We start from the raw sequence: 16,792 nt of genomic DNA, 5'->3' as shown, positions 1-16,792 counted from the left end.
GAGTTTTATAGCTTTCTGGTCTGTATAAGCTGTGAATTTTCTTCCTCTACTTTTTAAATGTACCTTTTATTGTTGTGTTGCTTGCTTGGTTTTAGTTTCTTTTCATTTTTAAAGCAGCCTCCCACCTTGAAGGATGGCTGAACAATGCCTCAGGGATCCAGCAATCTGTGGTACCCAAACTAGAATGCTCATCTCCAGGAGTCATACACACAAATCCTCTTCTGTACACTAGTATCAACAATAACATCAGCATCTCCTTGGCCATAACATTCCACCCCACTCAACTATCAATACTTGAGCACCAAGCAACTGGCTAAGTCCTCTTACAGCTCTCCCCATGCTGCAATGTACAATTACTTCTAATAATAGGAGGTAATTTAAAGCTCACTAGAATTAGAAAAAACAAACATGTCTTTGTAATGTGTTCTAAAAAAACCCAATGTGTCACCATCCTGCCCTTGTGTTACAGGATAGCAGGACACACTACAGAGTATATACACACAAACTAAGGCATTATGACTTGGTGACATAATCTTATGGGACCACCACTGGACCACATAGACAGTCTGCCACTGACCAGAAAGTCATTCCACAGAACAAGAGTGTATTCTTACCACAAGTTAACAAAAGGAAGCCTCAGGAACCACTCATCAACAGATGCTTTTTGTGGCCTATAGTGTTTTACAACATTGTTGCCATCATTTAATATTCACAGATTTTATCTAACAAAGTCTGGGTTCTTATGAAAAACTAGAATATTAACTAACATCAGGCCAGTAGCTCCTCAAGAAATCAACTGGAAGTGGTGGCTGTTTATTTTAGATAGGTGTGTGCTCTTTAATTCATAATTGTTCTGCCTGTACTCACAGCAGGGGGAAGCAGAGACAGGAAGACTGAGTAGAGTCATGCAGCTCTAGGTCAGCCAGAGCTACAGACTGAAATCCTGACTCAAAACAAACAAACAAACAAACAAACAAACAGGAGATGGGAGGGTGGCTCAGTAAATAAGAGCAAATACAGCTCTTCCAGGAGACATAAGCTTCTCCAACACCCATATCAGGAGGCTCATACTTCCTGTAACTCCAGCTCCAAAGGATCCCTCTCTGGCCTCCTTGGCATGTGTGCATGTGTGCCTGTGTGTATGTGGCATGTGTGTGTGTGTGCCTGTGTGTGCATGTGTGTGCCTGTGTGTATAAAAGTTCTGAACAAAGCCAAAACAAGAGTCTCCATTACTTCACCTTCAAACTCAGTCCCAAGCCCCAACCACTTCATGGCAGTTAACGATATCCCTCCTTAGCTCCAGCTCACTTTCACCTCCTCTCAGATGGATAATTACAAGATCTCATTAGCCAGACTCTTAAAGAGAATGACCAGAGGGCTGGAGAGATGGCTAAGTAGTTAAGAGCACTAGCTGCTCTTCCAGAGGTGCTGAGTTCAATTCCCAACAACAATTAAAGATGGCTCACAACCATCTGTAATGGGATCTGACTCCCTCTTCTGTGGTATCTGAGGACAGCTACAGTGTACTCATATACATAAAATAAATAAATTATTCTTGGGCGGTGGTGGCGCATGCCTTTAATCCCAGCACTTGGGAGGCAGAGGCAGGCAGATTTCTGAATTCGAGGCCAGCCTGGTCTACCGAGTGAGTTCCAGGACAGCCAGGGCTACACAGAGAAACCCTGTCTCATAAGTAAATAAATAAATAAATAAATCTTAAAGAAATTTTAAAACCCTTTTTAAAAACAGCTAGAATATTTTGTTAAAAATGCTATTTATGGTGCCAAGTGGTCCACACCTTTAATGGGGATAAAGAAGAGAGACAGTCATTTGAGGCCAGACTGGTCTACAGAGCAAGTTCCAGGACAGCCAGAGATACAGAGAGAAAGCCTGTCTCAAAAATATAAATACATAAAAATAAAACAACAACCAAAATGCTACTCAAGGGCTGGAATAATGGCTCAGTGGCTAAAACACTAACTACTCTTCTAGAGGTCCCAGGTTCAGTTCCTAGCAGCCATATGAGGAGCTCACAGCTGTCTGTAACCAGAGTTCCAGGGGTCCCAACATTCTCTTCTGGACCCACAGGCTCCTGTATGCATATAGAGTACAGTAAGTTACTCACATACACTATATAAATGGTACCTATTCATTCATTCAGTATTTACTAGGTACCCTTACATACCAATCACTGCCCTAGTACTCAGTGCCTGCCTCAGGGAGAAGATGATTAGTAAAAGCCTTGCCACTGTGCAGGGAAAAGTGTCTCTGTCCATGTAACCTACTTGAATCCTAAAAATATACAACACACACACACACATACACACACACGAGTACCTTTTAAATGTCAATATTATAAAAGACAAAGGCTGAGAAACTGTCCACTAATGAGTGTGGGGGAGGGCACTAAGGGTAGTGCGCATGCCGATGCATACATGAGACGGTAAGAGGATAGATCTGGAGAGTTCGTTCTCTCCCAACTGTTATATAGGTTTCTGGAATCAATCTTAGTCTGCCAGCCTTATATGGGCAAGTGCTTTTAATCACTGAACCATCATAAGCCCAACCCGGAATATTCTGACTACAGATATCCACAAGTTATTCAAAAAGACCTAACCTACTTTTTAAAAACAGATCACCTAGAGGGGAGAAGGATAGCTCAGCAGTTAAGAGCACATATTGCTCTTCCACAGGACCTGTGTTCATTTCCACTATATATGTCAGATGCTTACAAGCGCTACACACCAGCTCCAAAAACCCTGAAGCCTCTGACTTTCATCGGCATTTGTGCACATGTATACACACTCACACAAACATACACATATTTAAAAACAAAATAAATCTTTGTAGGGAAAAAGACCCTATTTGTTATCCAAAATGAAAAATCGTTTTAAAAATTACTCTACTTCTGGGTGGTGGTAGCATATGCCTTGAAACCCAGCACTCAGGAAGCAGAGGCGGGCAGACCTTTGTAAATTCAAGGCCATCTTGGTCTATAGAGGGAGTTCCAGAATGGACAAGGCTACACCTTATCTCGAAAAACAAAACAAATAAATAAATAAATAAATTCATAAATAAAGTAAACCATTCTACTGAAAACTGGAATTTGGGGTGGCATGGTAGCTTAGTGGTTAAAAGCACTTGGCTGCTCTTCCAGAGGCTCCAACTTCAGTTCCCAGCACCCAGCACATCAGATGGTTCACAGCTGTCTATAATCCCAGCTCCAGGGGAATCTGATGCCTCTAGACTCTGCAGGCACCTCCACTCGTGTGCACATTCCCACATGCAGACATACACACAAACCTACACAAACTTAAAATAATAAACTAAATCCTTTCTTTGAAAACAACCAGAACTCTTCTTCCCAAACTATCATCCTTCTATCTTCTCTTCCCAACAGCTTTAACTATCTTCCATCTACATATTTTACTTATTTACTAACTCCTTTTTCTCATTAAAATAAAAGCTCCACTCAGAAAGATTATTTTTTTACTTTGTCCATCCCTTCGATCTGCCACCCTTGAAACAATGCCTGGCACATTGTGAACTAAACTATGTGCTAAATTCTATGATACCAGTCTGACTCGCAGAGTAAGCAACTATTTTTTCTCACCTACCTTAGTATTCTTTCTAAACCTGCTATTCACATTCAACTCTCATTTATAGAAACAATTCAGATAACAGAAAGAAGCAACAATTCATCTTCTCAGTATAAAAGGATTATCCTTGATTTTACTGTCAGGCCAAAGAGACAGAATACAGAACAGAACTGATGGGTCATCACTGCCGGAGGCCACTAGTGTCAATCAGAAGGAATATTCCCTCCAAAACTAAAAGGCCATGATGATAGCCAACCAGAAATGCTAGCTTCTCCGGGCCTATCCATTCTCCATCCACCTGCAAAAGACTAAGGAATAGCCCTTGACTTTTATATCCAGACCCATTATATGTGACTATACAAAGCAGGGAGCCCACATGGGTGGAGAGCTGTAGTCAACACTGACTTACGCTGTGAGTAGAGCAGTATTTGAAACTCCAGAAGGGCACAAGTAAAAAGCTGAAACACATTCTCCACCCCAAGCAGTTCAAAGACCTCTTTGACGGGAAAATCGAATAGAGGAAGCTCATTGGTACTTGGTCTCTGGCAGATTATTGGCCCATAGACCCCAGAAAACTTCAGGGAGCGGCCAGGAGGTGGAAGTGGCACCTCATAGAGTACGTTGTATATGTAGCTCTCAAGGGGCAGAGGAGGGGGCTGAGGCGATGTGACTGCCTGGTGGAGCTGCTGCAGCACACTCCGACATGCCTTCATGAAAGACATGGGTGTAATGAGACAGATGCATTTAGAGACATAGAGTGTGTCCCTGCTAATGTCATAGGAGTTGAAGCGCTGCAGCTTGGTCCCAGGAATGCCTTCACCATCTTCCATGCCACTCTGGTCTCCACCATCAGCAAGTGGAGCATGAAGGACATCATACTCAGCATTGTGCATGTGGTAGAGGGTCTGCATTGCACTGCAGATTTGCTTGCTGGTCACTTCTTCATAAAAGGTAAGAGCAAACCCAAATGTCCGAGAACCATCCTCCCTTGTGATAATAAAGGCATGGAACTGTGGCTCCCTGGGATCAGCCTGGGTCTTGAATGCCAGCCCTTTGGGCATGCACAGCTGCAAAAGACAATAGGAAAACAAGCAGTGAGAGCATTCCTTGTCCTCTCCAGAACACAAATCAACTAGCTACAATCTACCATGCTGGACATCTCTCTACCTTCCCTACAGCTCTCCCCCACTAATACAATACACACAGCGATGCATTACTATATATTTGTCTGACACAACAGAAACATGATGTTTCATTATATTTGATACATTGATCAAATACAGAATCATAGGCAATGTGTACTATAATCCTTTCTTCAAGAACTACTGGTGTTGGGTATACCTCAATGATGTGCTGATCCAGAATCAATAAGCACAGAGTTTAAACTACAGCATCCCAAAAAACAAATAGAACAAGTACTGCTACCACACTAGGATTCAAAACTTCTCCATAAATTACTGTGCACTAATTCCATGGCTAACAAATACTAACCATTCCCACTGCATCCTGATCAAAGGGATTCCAGTCTACATTCTCAGGGTATCGGGCAAGGACCTTAGACTTGAATGTTCGTCTCAATGGCGTCTGCTCAAAATTTTCTCCTGTAAAAAAAAAAAAAAAAAAAAAAAAATGAAGAAAATCATCTCCACAAAGTCCCTTTAAATCACAGGATCATGAACACAAAGTGTGGCAGTCCAGCAAGGAACAGAAAGGAAGGCAAGGGGTTAGTATGCCAGCCACCTAAGTAGAAAAGGCATCGAAGTTACTATGTCAGTAAGAAGCTGAAAAAGTATAGCGCAGTTAATAGTGGACACTGCTACCTTCCCAGTGAAATCATTACTGTAAGCCCAATGGTTAATTTTCTTGTAAAAGATGGAGAAAGTACAAGATGAAAGAAGATTGCCCATTCCCCCAGCCCCCAAAACCACATTTAATTTGCCTAAAATCAACTGGAAACACTTTAAGAGTATGCTATGTAGTTCTGTGATAATAAAAACGGAGAAACATTAAGAAGACTTCAGGGATGCTAGCTAATGGACTGTTTTATCAATTCAGAATCATCTGAAATTTCTAGAACTCATAGTTTCTCCCTGCCTCCTCATAAAAACACTAGCATATGTTTTAGTAATAATATTAAAGTGAGGAGGAAAGGATCAAAAAAACTGCCATCTAGAGAGACACAAACCTAAGGAATCTACTGCTCAAAAAGACACAAGACGGTTAAAAGGCCAAAGAGTCAAAACGCCACTGGAGAGACTGAGAACCAGAAAGCTCTGGGTGCGCTGTTTGGTTTTGTTTTTACCTTCAGTCGTACTTGAAATGAAAGGGCTGGCACCATCCCTGGCTTTAGAAGCCTGAATGTACTGGCATAATGCTATATGGTAAATAAAATAACAGAGTATTACAATAAAGCAGTGTTATTCAAACTTTTTGACCATGATTCCAGCACAAAACACATTTTATGTCACAAAGTAATAAACACATATATGTACATATGTGTATATATATATATACATATATGTGAATATATAACCTAATCAAAAATCTCACAAAATAATACTTACCCTTACTTTACATAATATTCATTCATATTTTCTATTCCAAAATAGGCTGACTACAAAGCTGAGTGTGATGGCCTCTATTCATTTTCTCAGAGCTCAGGAGACTGAGATGGCACACTGCACGGGGGCATGTCTGTGCGTGCCAGCTAATAGAAATCTATCCTAACTGTAGTTCAGAACTCAGGAGACCGAAAATATATATGTGATCTTTGGTTTAAGTTGGTTTGGGTGTTTTGTTTTGTTTTGTTTTTTAAGACAGGATCTCTCTACACAGCCCTGGCTGTCCTGGAACTCACTATGTAGACCAGGCTATCTTCAAACTCAAAAAGATTTGTCTGCCTCTGTTTCTCAAGTGCTCTAATTAAATTAAAGCACTATCATACCCATCAGGGGCCAGCAATATTAAGAAGTATGCATTGTTCATCATTATTGAATGGCACAGACCTAATCTCCTCCCACAAATCATCCCACAGGCATTTCACTGGTTTCTTTTTTAGAGTTGGAGATGTAGCTCAGCTGATAGGATTTGCCTAGCATGTTCAAAGCACCATGTTCAAACCAGTTATGATGGTGTATATCTGTGCACATTTGTAATCCCAGTACTCTGAAGGTGAAGGCAAGAGGCCAGAAGGTCAGGACTACAGAGATGGCCCAACAGTTAAGAGAATGAGCTATTCTTCCGAAGGACAGTGGTTCAGTTCCCATAACCCACATCAGGAAGGAAGCTCACAACCACCTCTATCCAGTTCCAGGGGATCTGATGCCCTCTTCCAGCCTCTATGGGCACTACAAGCATATAGTGCACATGGAGACAAACAGGCACACATATATACATACATACATACATAAAAATAAATTTTAAAAATTTAAGTATAGGGTCATTTTGCCTACTACTTTTTTTTTTTTTTTTTTTTTTTTTTTTTTTTTTTTTTTTTGGTTTTTCAAGACAGGATTTCTCTGTATAGCCCTGGCTGTCCTGGAACTCACTTTGTAGACCAGGCTGGCCTTGAACTCAGAAATCCGCCTGCCTCTGCCTCCCGAGTGCTGGGATTAAAGGCATGCGCCACCACGCCCGGCTAAAATGTTGGACTGGGTGTGATGGCAGGCCTTGGTCCCAACTTTGTTGCCAACCAGTGCTCTTAACCTCTGAGCCATCTCTCCAGCCCCTTGCCTACTACTTAGAATTTGAGGCCAACCCAGGCTACAGGAGACCCTGGAAAGGATTGGGGAGTTAGATATACTACTTTCTAATTAAAATCTTTTTCCTCCACTCTGAGTTTCTGCCTAAGCTCAGCAGCAGCAGCCCATTCTTCATCATTTTCAACTTCTGTCAAGACACAACTTTCCTTCTAAAGTAAAGTGAGTACCAACCACACTTTCAATTTCTCTCATCCTTCATATTCTTTCTGCCCAATAGATTCCTCTGAAACTCTCTTTTTGAGTGCATTTCATCTCTCAGAGTATTCTTAGTCGACTCCACCATCAGCAGGCGGCTGGCAACCGCTACAACAAAGGCCTGTGGCTCACACAGAGCAGCCTCAGTGTTCTCCACAGCACCTGCAGAGATCCACCCATGACAGGCCTGAACCTACTGCATGAAGTATTCCAGCAGCAAGCAGATGACACAATGATCCTGTCTACAGTCAAAGATCTCAGTAGGTATCTTTACCCCCAATTCAGTTCTGAGAAGAGATAACTATTTCATCTTTCTAAGCTTCTAAAACTTGCAAAGTTTGCTCATTTCCTCTTAGCTTATCTAGAAATTTCCCTGAGTAAAATCACAAAATATCTGAATATACACAGGGGTCAGAGAGGCTACCACTGTCCAAACTAAATACTTCGGGAGACAGCTTAAACTGTCTCCTAAGATGGCGACAAGGAGCCCCTAAAACAAGATGGGCATTCAGACAATAGAATAAAGGACAGAATAGGGGAACAACAGCAACCCAGAGGGTAAAGAGTGGAGCCAGGGCCTGGAAAGATGGCTCAGAGGCTAAGAGCATTGACTGCTCTTGCATGTCAGTTCACAACCATCCCTAACTCCTATCCCATTTAAAGGATTGCTGCATTTTAAAGGAAGGCTGAATTTTTAAAAGGAGCAGTAAAAAGTTAGTAACAGAATCACCTACGTAACCTACTGCCTGAAACTGTGTACAGAGGCATTTAGTCCCTTTACTGTGTAGATCGCTAGAAAACTCAAACATTACAAAAATGAGACCCTGGCCGGGCAGTGGTGGCGCATGCCTTTAATCCCAGCACTCGGGAGGCAGAGGCAGGTGGATTTCTGAGTTCGAGGCCAGCCTGGTCTACAAAGTGAGTTCCAGGACAGCCAGGGCTACGCAGAGAAACCCTGTCTCGGGGAAAACAAAAACAAAAACCTGTCTCAAAACAAACAAACAAACAAACAAATCTGAAATAGCTTCAGATGTAAAAATTAAATCCCTTCCCCCTTTTTGATTTTTTTCCAGACTGGGATTTTGTGTGTAGCCCTGGCTGTCTTGGAGCTCATTCTGTATACCAGGGTGGCCTTGAACTCAGAGATCTAGATGTCCCTGCTTCCTGAGTGCTGGGTTTAAGTCATGCACCACTGCCTAACCCTCACTTCCATTTCTAGCAGCAACTTAAATGTTGGGTGCTCCTTTATCTCTGTGAATTTGTCTCTACAAAAATACATTATGGGAAACCCTAACTAAACTTTACAAGCCTTAGGACATTTAATAGGGTATATAATTTTTCTGCTTTGGCCAAGCCAAAGCACAAACAAATATTTGTACCTCTATTTATCTGTAGGTATCAGCTTGATTTAAATAACCCTAAATATGGGGATGATTCTATGAATTTTTTTATGAAAACATGAGTGTTTTTCTACTATTATGAATCATAATGTAAGCATCTGTGTTTTCTGATGGTCTTAGGTGATCAACCACACATTTACTGAGGTAGAATCTCAGATTTGGAGAATTTGCTCCATTTAGTAAGTAATATGATGAGCTGTCAAATTGTGGCTCCTAAAGCAGGACATTTCAAGATTTTATGCAGCAAACCTGGCAAGCCATAGCAAACAACCCAAGACTGATGGGGCTAGTCCAGCACAAAAATCTGAGCTTACATCATATTTTTAAAGAATCTGTGAACCAAAACCTCCCTTAAACCACCTCCAAGAAGCATTATTACCTGTCTCACAAGGAACAAACCACAGCAGACTCAGTTAACACAGACTCTTGCAAAGGCTACAAATCTCAAAGAGGGGAGGTGGAAAAACAGACAAAAAATAAAATAAAAATTAAGATGGTCATACTGATTAACATAGGCATATAAAAAAACAAAAGGAAACAGAGGGACAGTCAGAGTTCTCTAGTGAATGTAGCTCCAAACAAACCTTAAGCCTCCAGTATTTGAAGACATTTTAAAGAGCTGCAGTTTTGTCTCCTTAACTGTGATTTATGTGCTATCTCAAGCAAAATGCCATGTGAAAAGAAAAATCACATACACAAACTTTAAAACAGAGCAAAATGAACTAAGATGGCACGCTCAAGCGCCCTGCTCTAGCTTTTACAGAGACAGGAAGGTGAGACAGCTTTCCTCCTCCTCGTACTGGTCACGCATTCAGTCCTCCAACGGGCACTTTAATAGGGGAAAATGGAGTCCACATTTTTAATTTATTTTTGCCTGTATAGGTATGTGTGCCTAGTCTCCAGAGATCCCAAAAGAATGGGCTAGAGCCCCTGGAACTGGCATTACAGGTGGTTGTGAGCCACCATGTGGGTGCTGAGAGCTGAACCTATATCCTCTGCAAAAACAAGTACTCTTGACCTCTGAGCCATCTCTCTCCAGCCCTTAATCCCACTCAGGAGACAGAGGCAGGCAGATCTCTGAGTTTGAGGCCAGCTTAGTCTACAGAGTCAGTTCCAGGACAGCCAGGGCTAAAATCCCTGTCCCAAAAAACAAAAGGGAAATAAATTAACTTATTGTTAGTGTGGGTGTGTGTGTGTGTGTGTGTGTGTGTGTGTGCCTCATATGAGTGCAGGTGCCCACAGTATCCAGCAGACAGTGTAAGATCCCCTGAAGCTAGAGTTATATGAAGGTTGCGAGCCACCTGACAGAGGTGCTAGGAACCAAACTTAGATCTTTGAAAAGCAGTATGAACTCTTAATGGTTGAGCCATTTCTCCAGCCTGCAAGCATTAACAAATATATCTAAACAAATGTTCTGTGACATAGAGTCTTTAGAAATGAATATCCAAAACCCCAGGATAAAATGTGTGGTTTTATGCTTAGGTCCAATGCTGAATGAAATCTACACAGAAATGTAGTTGGATGAAAGGGATGATCAGATGAGAGGGACCCAGTATGGCCATCTTCCTACACAGCACTCCTTTCTTCAGACCAGGACAGAATCCCTCTAGAAAGCAGCATTTTAAGTTTTAATTACTGTGCCCAAGAGAACCATGAAACAAAATTATCTCTAACCTATATAAGCCCCTTGCCCAAGGACAGATATATTGGGAAATGTTGGGGGCCACTGTTTTACATAAGATGACAAGTTACGTGTTTACACTATCTTAAACAGTCTGACCCCCCTGCAATGGATGTGCTTGATCCCATGAACACCTTCCCTCATTAGATGTAGGTGGGAGGTGCGTAGGCAGAAGTATGTCAGGAAATACATGCCCCTGACTGGACCCAATGGGAGATATGGTGGCCTTGTGGGGTTGCCTTTTTATGCTTCTACAAGATGTGACTCATGATCATTTCCTGGGAATCTTAGAATGGCCCTGGCCAGAGCCCATCATCCTAGCCAGTATTTTATTAAAGCTTCCTTCAAATTTAGCTCAAAATTGTAGTAGTGACCTTATTGTCAACAGGTGGGATTAACACTTCAAGGTTATTTTGTTCTTGGTTTTGAAAATGTCTTTTAACAAAAAAAAAAAAAAAAAACAAGCCAGGCAGTGGTGGTGCACGCCTTTAAGATCAGCACTTGGAAGGCAGAGGCAGGCAGATCTCTGAGTTTTAGGCCAGCCTAGTCTACAAAGTGAGTTCCAGGACAGCCAGGGCTATACAGAGAAACCCTGTTTCGAAAAACCAAAAAGAAGAAAGAAAGAAAGAGAGAGAGAGAGAGAGAGAGAGAGAGAGAGAGAGAGAGAGAGAGAGAGAGAGAGAGAGAAAGAAAGAAAGAAAGAAAGAAAGAAAGAAAGAAAGAGAGAAAGAAAGAGAGAAAGAAAGAGAGAGAGAAAGAAAGAAAGAAAGAAAGAAAGAAAGAAAGAAAGAAAGAAAGAAAGAAAGAAAGAAAGAAAGAAAGAAAGAAAGAAAGAAAATGTCTTTTGTTGGAGCGGGAGGAATAACTGATTCTTTACAGGTAGCTAACAATGACTCATCAATCCCCAATCCCCAAATACTTTAGAATCTAAGGTGTAATGTCTGGGTCGGAGACTACAATCCATTCACAGCAAAATTTAATGTTTCTGGCAAGTTGTATAAAGATTGCAGTTATCAGTCTTTTCTTATCCACTCATTCTTTCAAATTATACATCACTGATCCTGACAGTGGAGAAAAAACAGATTTTGCTGTTTAGGATTTTATTTGCTCTTTTTTCAAATGAGCTTTTTTTAGTATGGTCTCATGTATTCCACCCAGCCTAGCCTCTAACCTACTATGTGGCCAAAGATGAACTTAAACTTCTGATCATCCTGATTCCCCCTCCCAAATGCTGCACTGCAGGCATCTGCCACCACCCAGAATGCTATTGTAGAAGAAAAGTGATTCCTACAAGCGTCTCCTGAATGCCACACAGACACCATGGCGTGTGTGCACACATATATGTACATAAATGTAATTTTTAAAAATGGCTTTAAAGTTAAGGAATGGAAAATAAGAATGTTAGTAAATGTGATCATTTAACAAATATTATGTGCTGGGTACTGTTCCAAACAATTTAGTATTAACTCATTTTAATTCTCATAACTCTATAAGAAAAGTTGCGGCTTTACCTAAAAGATTAAGAAACTGAACTAGGCCGGGCGTGGTGGCGCACGCCTTTAATCCCAGCAATCGGGAGGCAGAGGCAGGCGGATTTTTGAGTTCGAGGCCAGCCTGGTCTACAAAGTGAGTTCCAGGACAGCCAGAGCTATACAGAGAAACCCTGTCTCGAAAAACCAAAAAAAAAAAAAAAAAAAAAAAAAGAAACTGAACTAAGCTGGGTGTGGTGGGCATGCCTTTAATCCCAGCACTTGGGAGGCAGAGGCAGGTGGATTTCTGAGTTCGAGGCCAGCCTGATCTACAGAGTGAGTTCCAGGACAGCCAGGGCTACACAGAGAAACCCTGTCTCAAAAGAAAGAAAGAAAGAAAGAAAGAAAGAAAGAAAGAAAGAAAGAAAGAAAGAAAGAAAGAAAGAAAGAAAGAAAGAGAGAGAGGAAGAGAGAGAGAGAGAGAGAGAGAGAGAAAGAGAGAAAGAGAGAAAGAGAGAGAGAGAGAAAGAGAGATGGCATGCAAACAGTCACAGGAGGGGCTGGGTTTCTAACCCACAGACTCAGGCGACCAGTCTAAGCTCCAGGCTATAATGTCTCCTTCAGATCCCAGGAGCAATCTCAGCTTTGAAGGAATAAACACATCATATTATAGGGGGAAAAGTCACAAGACTTAAGAGACCCCCACGTATACTGGAGAGATGGCTCAGAAGTTAAAAGCATGCCCTTGCAGAGGTCCCTGTACCCACATTAGGCAGCTCACAACTACCTGTAACTCCAGCTCCAAGGGATCTAAAACACAAGCACCAAATTCACATGACGTGTGCATGTGTGTATATGTGTACATATATGTCTGTAATTAAAAATAATAAGTCAGTCAGGGCTGGAGAGATGGCTCAGAGGTTAGGAGCTCTGACTGCTCTTCCAGAAGTCCTGAGTTCAATTCCCAGCAACCATATGTTGGTGGCTCACAACCATCTAACAGGATCAGATGTTCTCTTCTGGTGTGACTGAAGACAGCAACCAGTGTACTCATATGCAAAGTAAATAAATCTTTAAGTAAATAAATCTTTAAAAAAAATATTAAGTCAAGCTGGTGAGATGGCTCAGTGGGTAAGAGCACTGACTGCTCTTCCAAAGGTCCTGAGTTCAAATCCCAGCAACCACATGGTGGCTCACAACTACCCATAATGAGATCTGACCCCCTCTTCTGGTGCGTCTGAAGACAGCTACTGTGTACTTATTTATAATAATAAATAAATCTTTGGGCCTGGGCCGAAGCAAGAAGGAACTGAGAGAGCGGGGTTGACCAGAGCAAGCAGAGGTCCTAAATTTCAATTCCCAACAACCACATGAAGGTTCACAACCATCTGTACAGCTACAGTGTACTCATATACATAAAGTAAATAAATAAATCTTTAAAAAAGAGTAAGTCATTTACATTTTAATAAATAATAATTTTAAAGAGCTAAGGAACCCCAAATTCAAGTCTCATTTGTACAAGCCAATTACAAGAACCTGAAAATGTTTCTCAGAGAGCTCCTAATCACGATTTCTAGTCTGTAAAATGAGGTTCAGAAATTCTACCTGTTCTTGCTTCTCCTGCATAGGTTCCAAATCCTGCTTGCTTTAAAAGGCAGAGCATAAATCTAGGTTTAGCAATGACTGTGATGACAGCTACCAACAATAAAAACAGTACCTGACGTTTTTCCTGAATCACTGAGGTTGCTAAGGAAATACTTACATGATGATCTCACCCACAGACATTTGACTTTTACCTGAGTTATATTGCTTGTGCCAAAATCATACCTAAGGTTTGTTGGTTTGGGGGAGTTTGGTTTGGGTTTGGGTTTTTACAGACAGGGTTTCTCTGTAGAGTGCTGGCTGTCCTGGAACTCACTCTGTAGACCAGGCTGACTTCAAACTCAGAACCCCTGCTTCCCAGGATTAAAGGCATATGCCAATGCCCCCACATGCCTTACATCATTTTTATCTATTCCCAAATCTCTCAGTACCAAGTACAGTAACAGTAAAGCACAGGTAGCCCACATCTTTTTCCCTGACCATTCTTCCTGACTCTTCTTTACTCCTATTTCTTGTTCACAACTGACACATTCAAGCTCTGCCTTTGGCACTCTGAAGGGGTGTGTCCACATCCTGATTCCCAGCACCTGTGAATGCTATCGTATTCAGGAAAGGATCACACAGAGATAATCATGATCTAGAGATGAGATCAACACAGATTAGCTGGTAGACTCAACAGCCAATATGAATCCCTATAGACAAGACAAATAGAGGAGAAGACACACTAAAGAGGGACAAGAAGACAAGAGATGGGAGGGGTGTAGTCAGAGGCCTTCAAGAATGGCCAAAGACACCAGAAGCTAGAAGCAGAAGCCAGGAATCATTCTCTGAGCATCTGTGCCCACTGATACCTGAATCATGAACTTGCAGCCTCTAGGGGGACCTGAATGCCTGTTGTTTTAAACCTGGACACTTGTGGTCATTTGATGTGGCAGCCCACAGGAAACTAATATCCATTCCCAAGCACATTCCTTTACCTTCCCACTCCCATAACAAACTGACTTGCCTTCTAAGTAAGGGGGAGCTTTAATTACCCTTCAACTGCATCCCCAATGGGGTTTCCCAAGGCACCCCTTAAAAGAAGAAAGTATAACAAATATATACTGATAACGCAATAAAAATATAAGAATGTCACTATGTTATTCCAACTTAGATCAAATTTACAAGCTTCCTGCCTCAGTCTCCCAAACTGTGAAGATCATAGGAAAGTACCACCAGACTCAGCTCTGTATATGTTGCTGTTGCTTGGGGGCATGGGAGGGAACAACCTTGAAGAAGTTAAGTTTTCACCTCCCATTACGTAATTCTGGGGATCAAACACAGGTCATTAGGCTTGAAAGCAAGTGCCTTTGCCCTGAAAACTTCTGGTCATCATTTTTAACAGGTAGAAACATACTTGAATCACACAGGAAAAAACATTTCCTGACAAAGAGTTTAAATAAATCAATCAGAAAAAGATCAAGCCGGGCAGTGGTGGTGCACGCCTCTAATCCCAGCACTTGGGAGGCAGAGGCAGGCGAATTTCTGAGTTCCAGACCAGCCTGGTCTACAAAGTGAGTTCCAGGACAGCCAGGGCTACACAGAGAAACCCTGTCTCGGAAAAACCAAAAAAAAAAAAAAAAAAAAATTCAAAACCATAATAAAAAATGTGAACAAAGTACCTGGACAAGTAATAAACAAAGAAATGTAAAGAACTGTAAGGAATACAGGGGGGGAAGGCTCAGCTTCACTAATGATTAAATTCAGACAACTGGAAATGTTCTTTAAAAAGCAATAACACATTAGAGGCATTGTCCTAGTTAGGGCTACTAGTCCTGGGACAAACACCAAGTTGGGGAGGAAAGTGTTTACTGAGCTTACAGCTCCACATCACAGTTCATCACTGAAGTCAGAACAGAAACTCTAAACCTAGAAGCAGGAGCTGATGTAGAGGCCATGGAAGGATGCTGCTTACTGACTTGCTCCCCTATGTACAGACAGCCTGCTTTCTAATAGAACTCAGAACCATCAGCTAAAAGGCAGCCCCACTCACAATGGGCTGGACCCTTCCACATCAATCATTAATTAAGAAATGCCCTACAGGCTTGCCTACAGCCTGATCTTATGGAGGTATTTTCTCAACTTAGGCTTCCTCCTCTCCAAGGACTCTAGCTTATGTCGACTTAACATAAAACTAGCCAACACAAGCAGAGAGAAACAGTTATGGCAAAACTGCTAGTTAGAGAGCTGGAGAGATAGCTCAACAGTTAACAGCACTGAATGCTCTTCTAGGGGGCTGGGCTTCAATTTCCAGCACATACATGGTGACTCACAACTGTCTATAACTCCTATTCCAGAGAATCAGACACTCTCAGGCAAACATACAGGCAAATAACCCATACAACTTAATTAATATGCATGCACACATATAACAAAACTTGACAGCATCTAGCTGGGCTGTGACCACATGCACACATGTATGTGCATGTAACATATATCAAGTTATACACTCAGTGTTGGTGTTTACTTTTTTCTGAGATAAAACCTTCAAATTTGTCAGGTGTGGTGGTGTGCAACTTTGATGGATCTCTGTGAGTACAAGGCCAGCCTGGTCTACATAGTGAGTTACAAAACTATATAGAATCATATAGTGTACAAAGGACTCAAAAACAAAAAATAAAGTACAAATACCAAAGAAACCACGTAATTACATCAGAATGCTTCCAGAGCTTGATTCTGGATAAAGGAATAGATTTACTTCTCAGTTCTGTAATTACAAAGTTCCCATGAGAAGTGTGTGCTTTAAAACTTACTTGAGAGCCGGGCGTGGTGGCGCATGCCTTTAATCCCAGCACTCGGGAGGCAGAGGCAGGCGGATTTCTGAGTTCGAGGCCAGCCTGGTCTACAAAGTGAGTTCCAGGACAGCCAGGGCTACACAGAGAAACCCTGTCTCGAAAAAACCAAAATAAATAAATAAATAAATAAATAAATAAATAAATAAATCTTACTTGAATCTTTTTTGTTTTTAGATTTGTCTGCTTTTTTCTTTTAGACCAAGCTAGCCTTAAACTTGCTATGTAGCTGAGAATGACCCTTAAACTTCTGA

At 41.5% G+C, this 16,792-nt stretch overlaps 1 protein-coding gene across 2 annotated transcripts in view; it reads right to left on the bottom strand.

Moving 5' to 3' along the window:
• Positions 1 to 16,792, bottom strand: part of Dennd5a (DENN domain containing 5A) — a 66,735-nt gene that overhangs the window by 34,449 nt on the left and 15,494 nt on the right. Inside the window, exons 2-4 of one of the 2 annotated variants that reach the window (XM_021166335.2) lie at positions 5,902 to 5,973; positions 5,091 to 5,200; positions 4,009 to 4,666 (exon numbers count right to left, since the gene is read on the bottom strand). In XM_021166335.2, the coding sequence (XP_021021994.1) occupies positions 4,009 to 4,666; positions 5,091 to 5,200; positions 5,902 to 5,973 (840 nt within the window). The remainder of the gene's footprint in view (positions 1 to 4,008; positions 4,667 to 5,090; positions 5,201 to 5,901; positions 5,974 to 16,792) is intronic. The other variant, XM_029479382.2, reaches the window with a different exon arrangement.

Source organism: Mus caroli, unplaced genomic scaffold, assembly GCF_978045245.1.
Source record: "Mus caroli unplaced genomic scaffold, Mus_caroli_1 scaffold_8, whole genome shotgun sequence".
NCBI classification, from domain to species: domain Eukaryota; kingdom Metazoa; phylum Chordata; class Mammalia; order Rodentia; family Muridae; genus Mus; species Mus caroli.
Note: the sequence above shows the minus strand (reverse complement) of the source record. Positions and strands in the feature narration are given on the sequence as shown.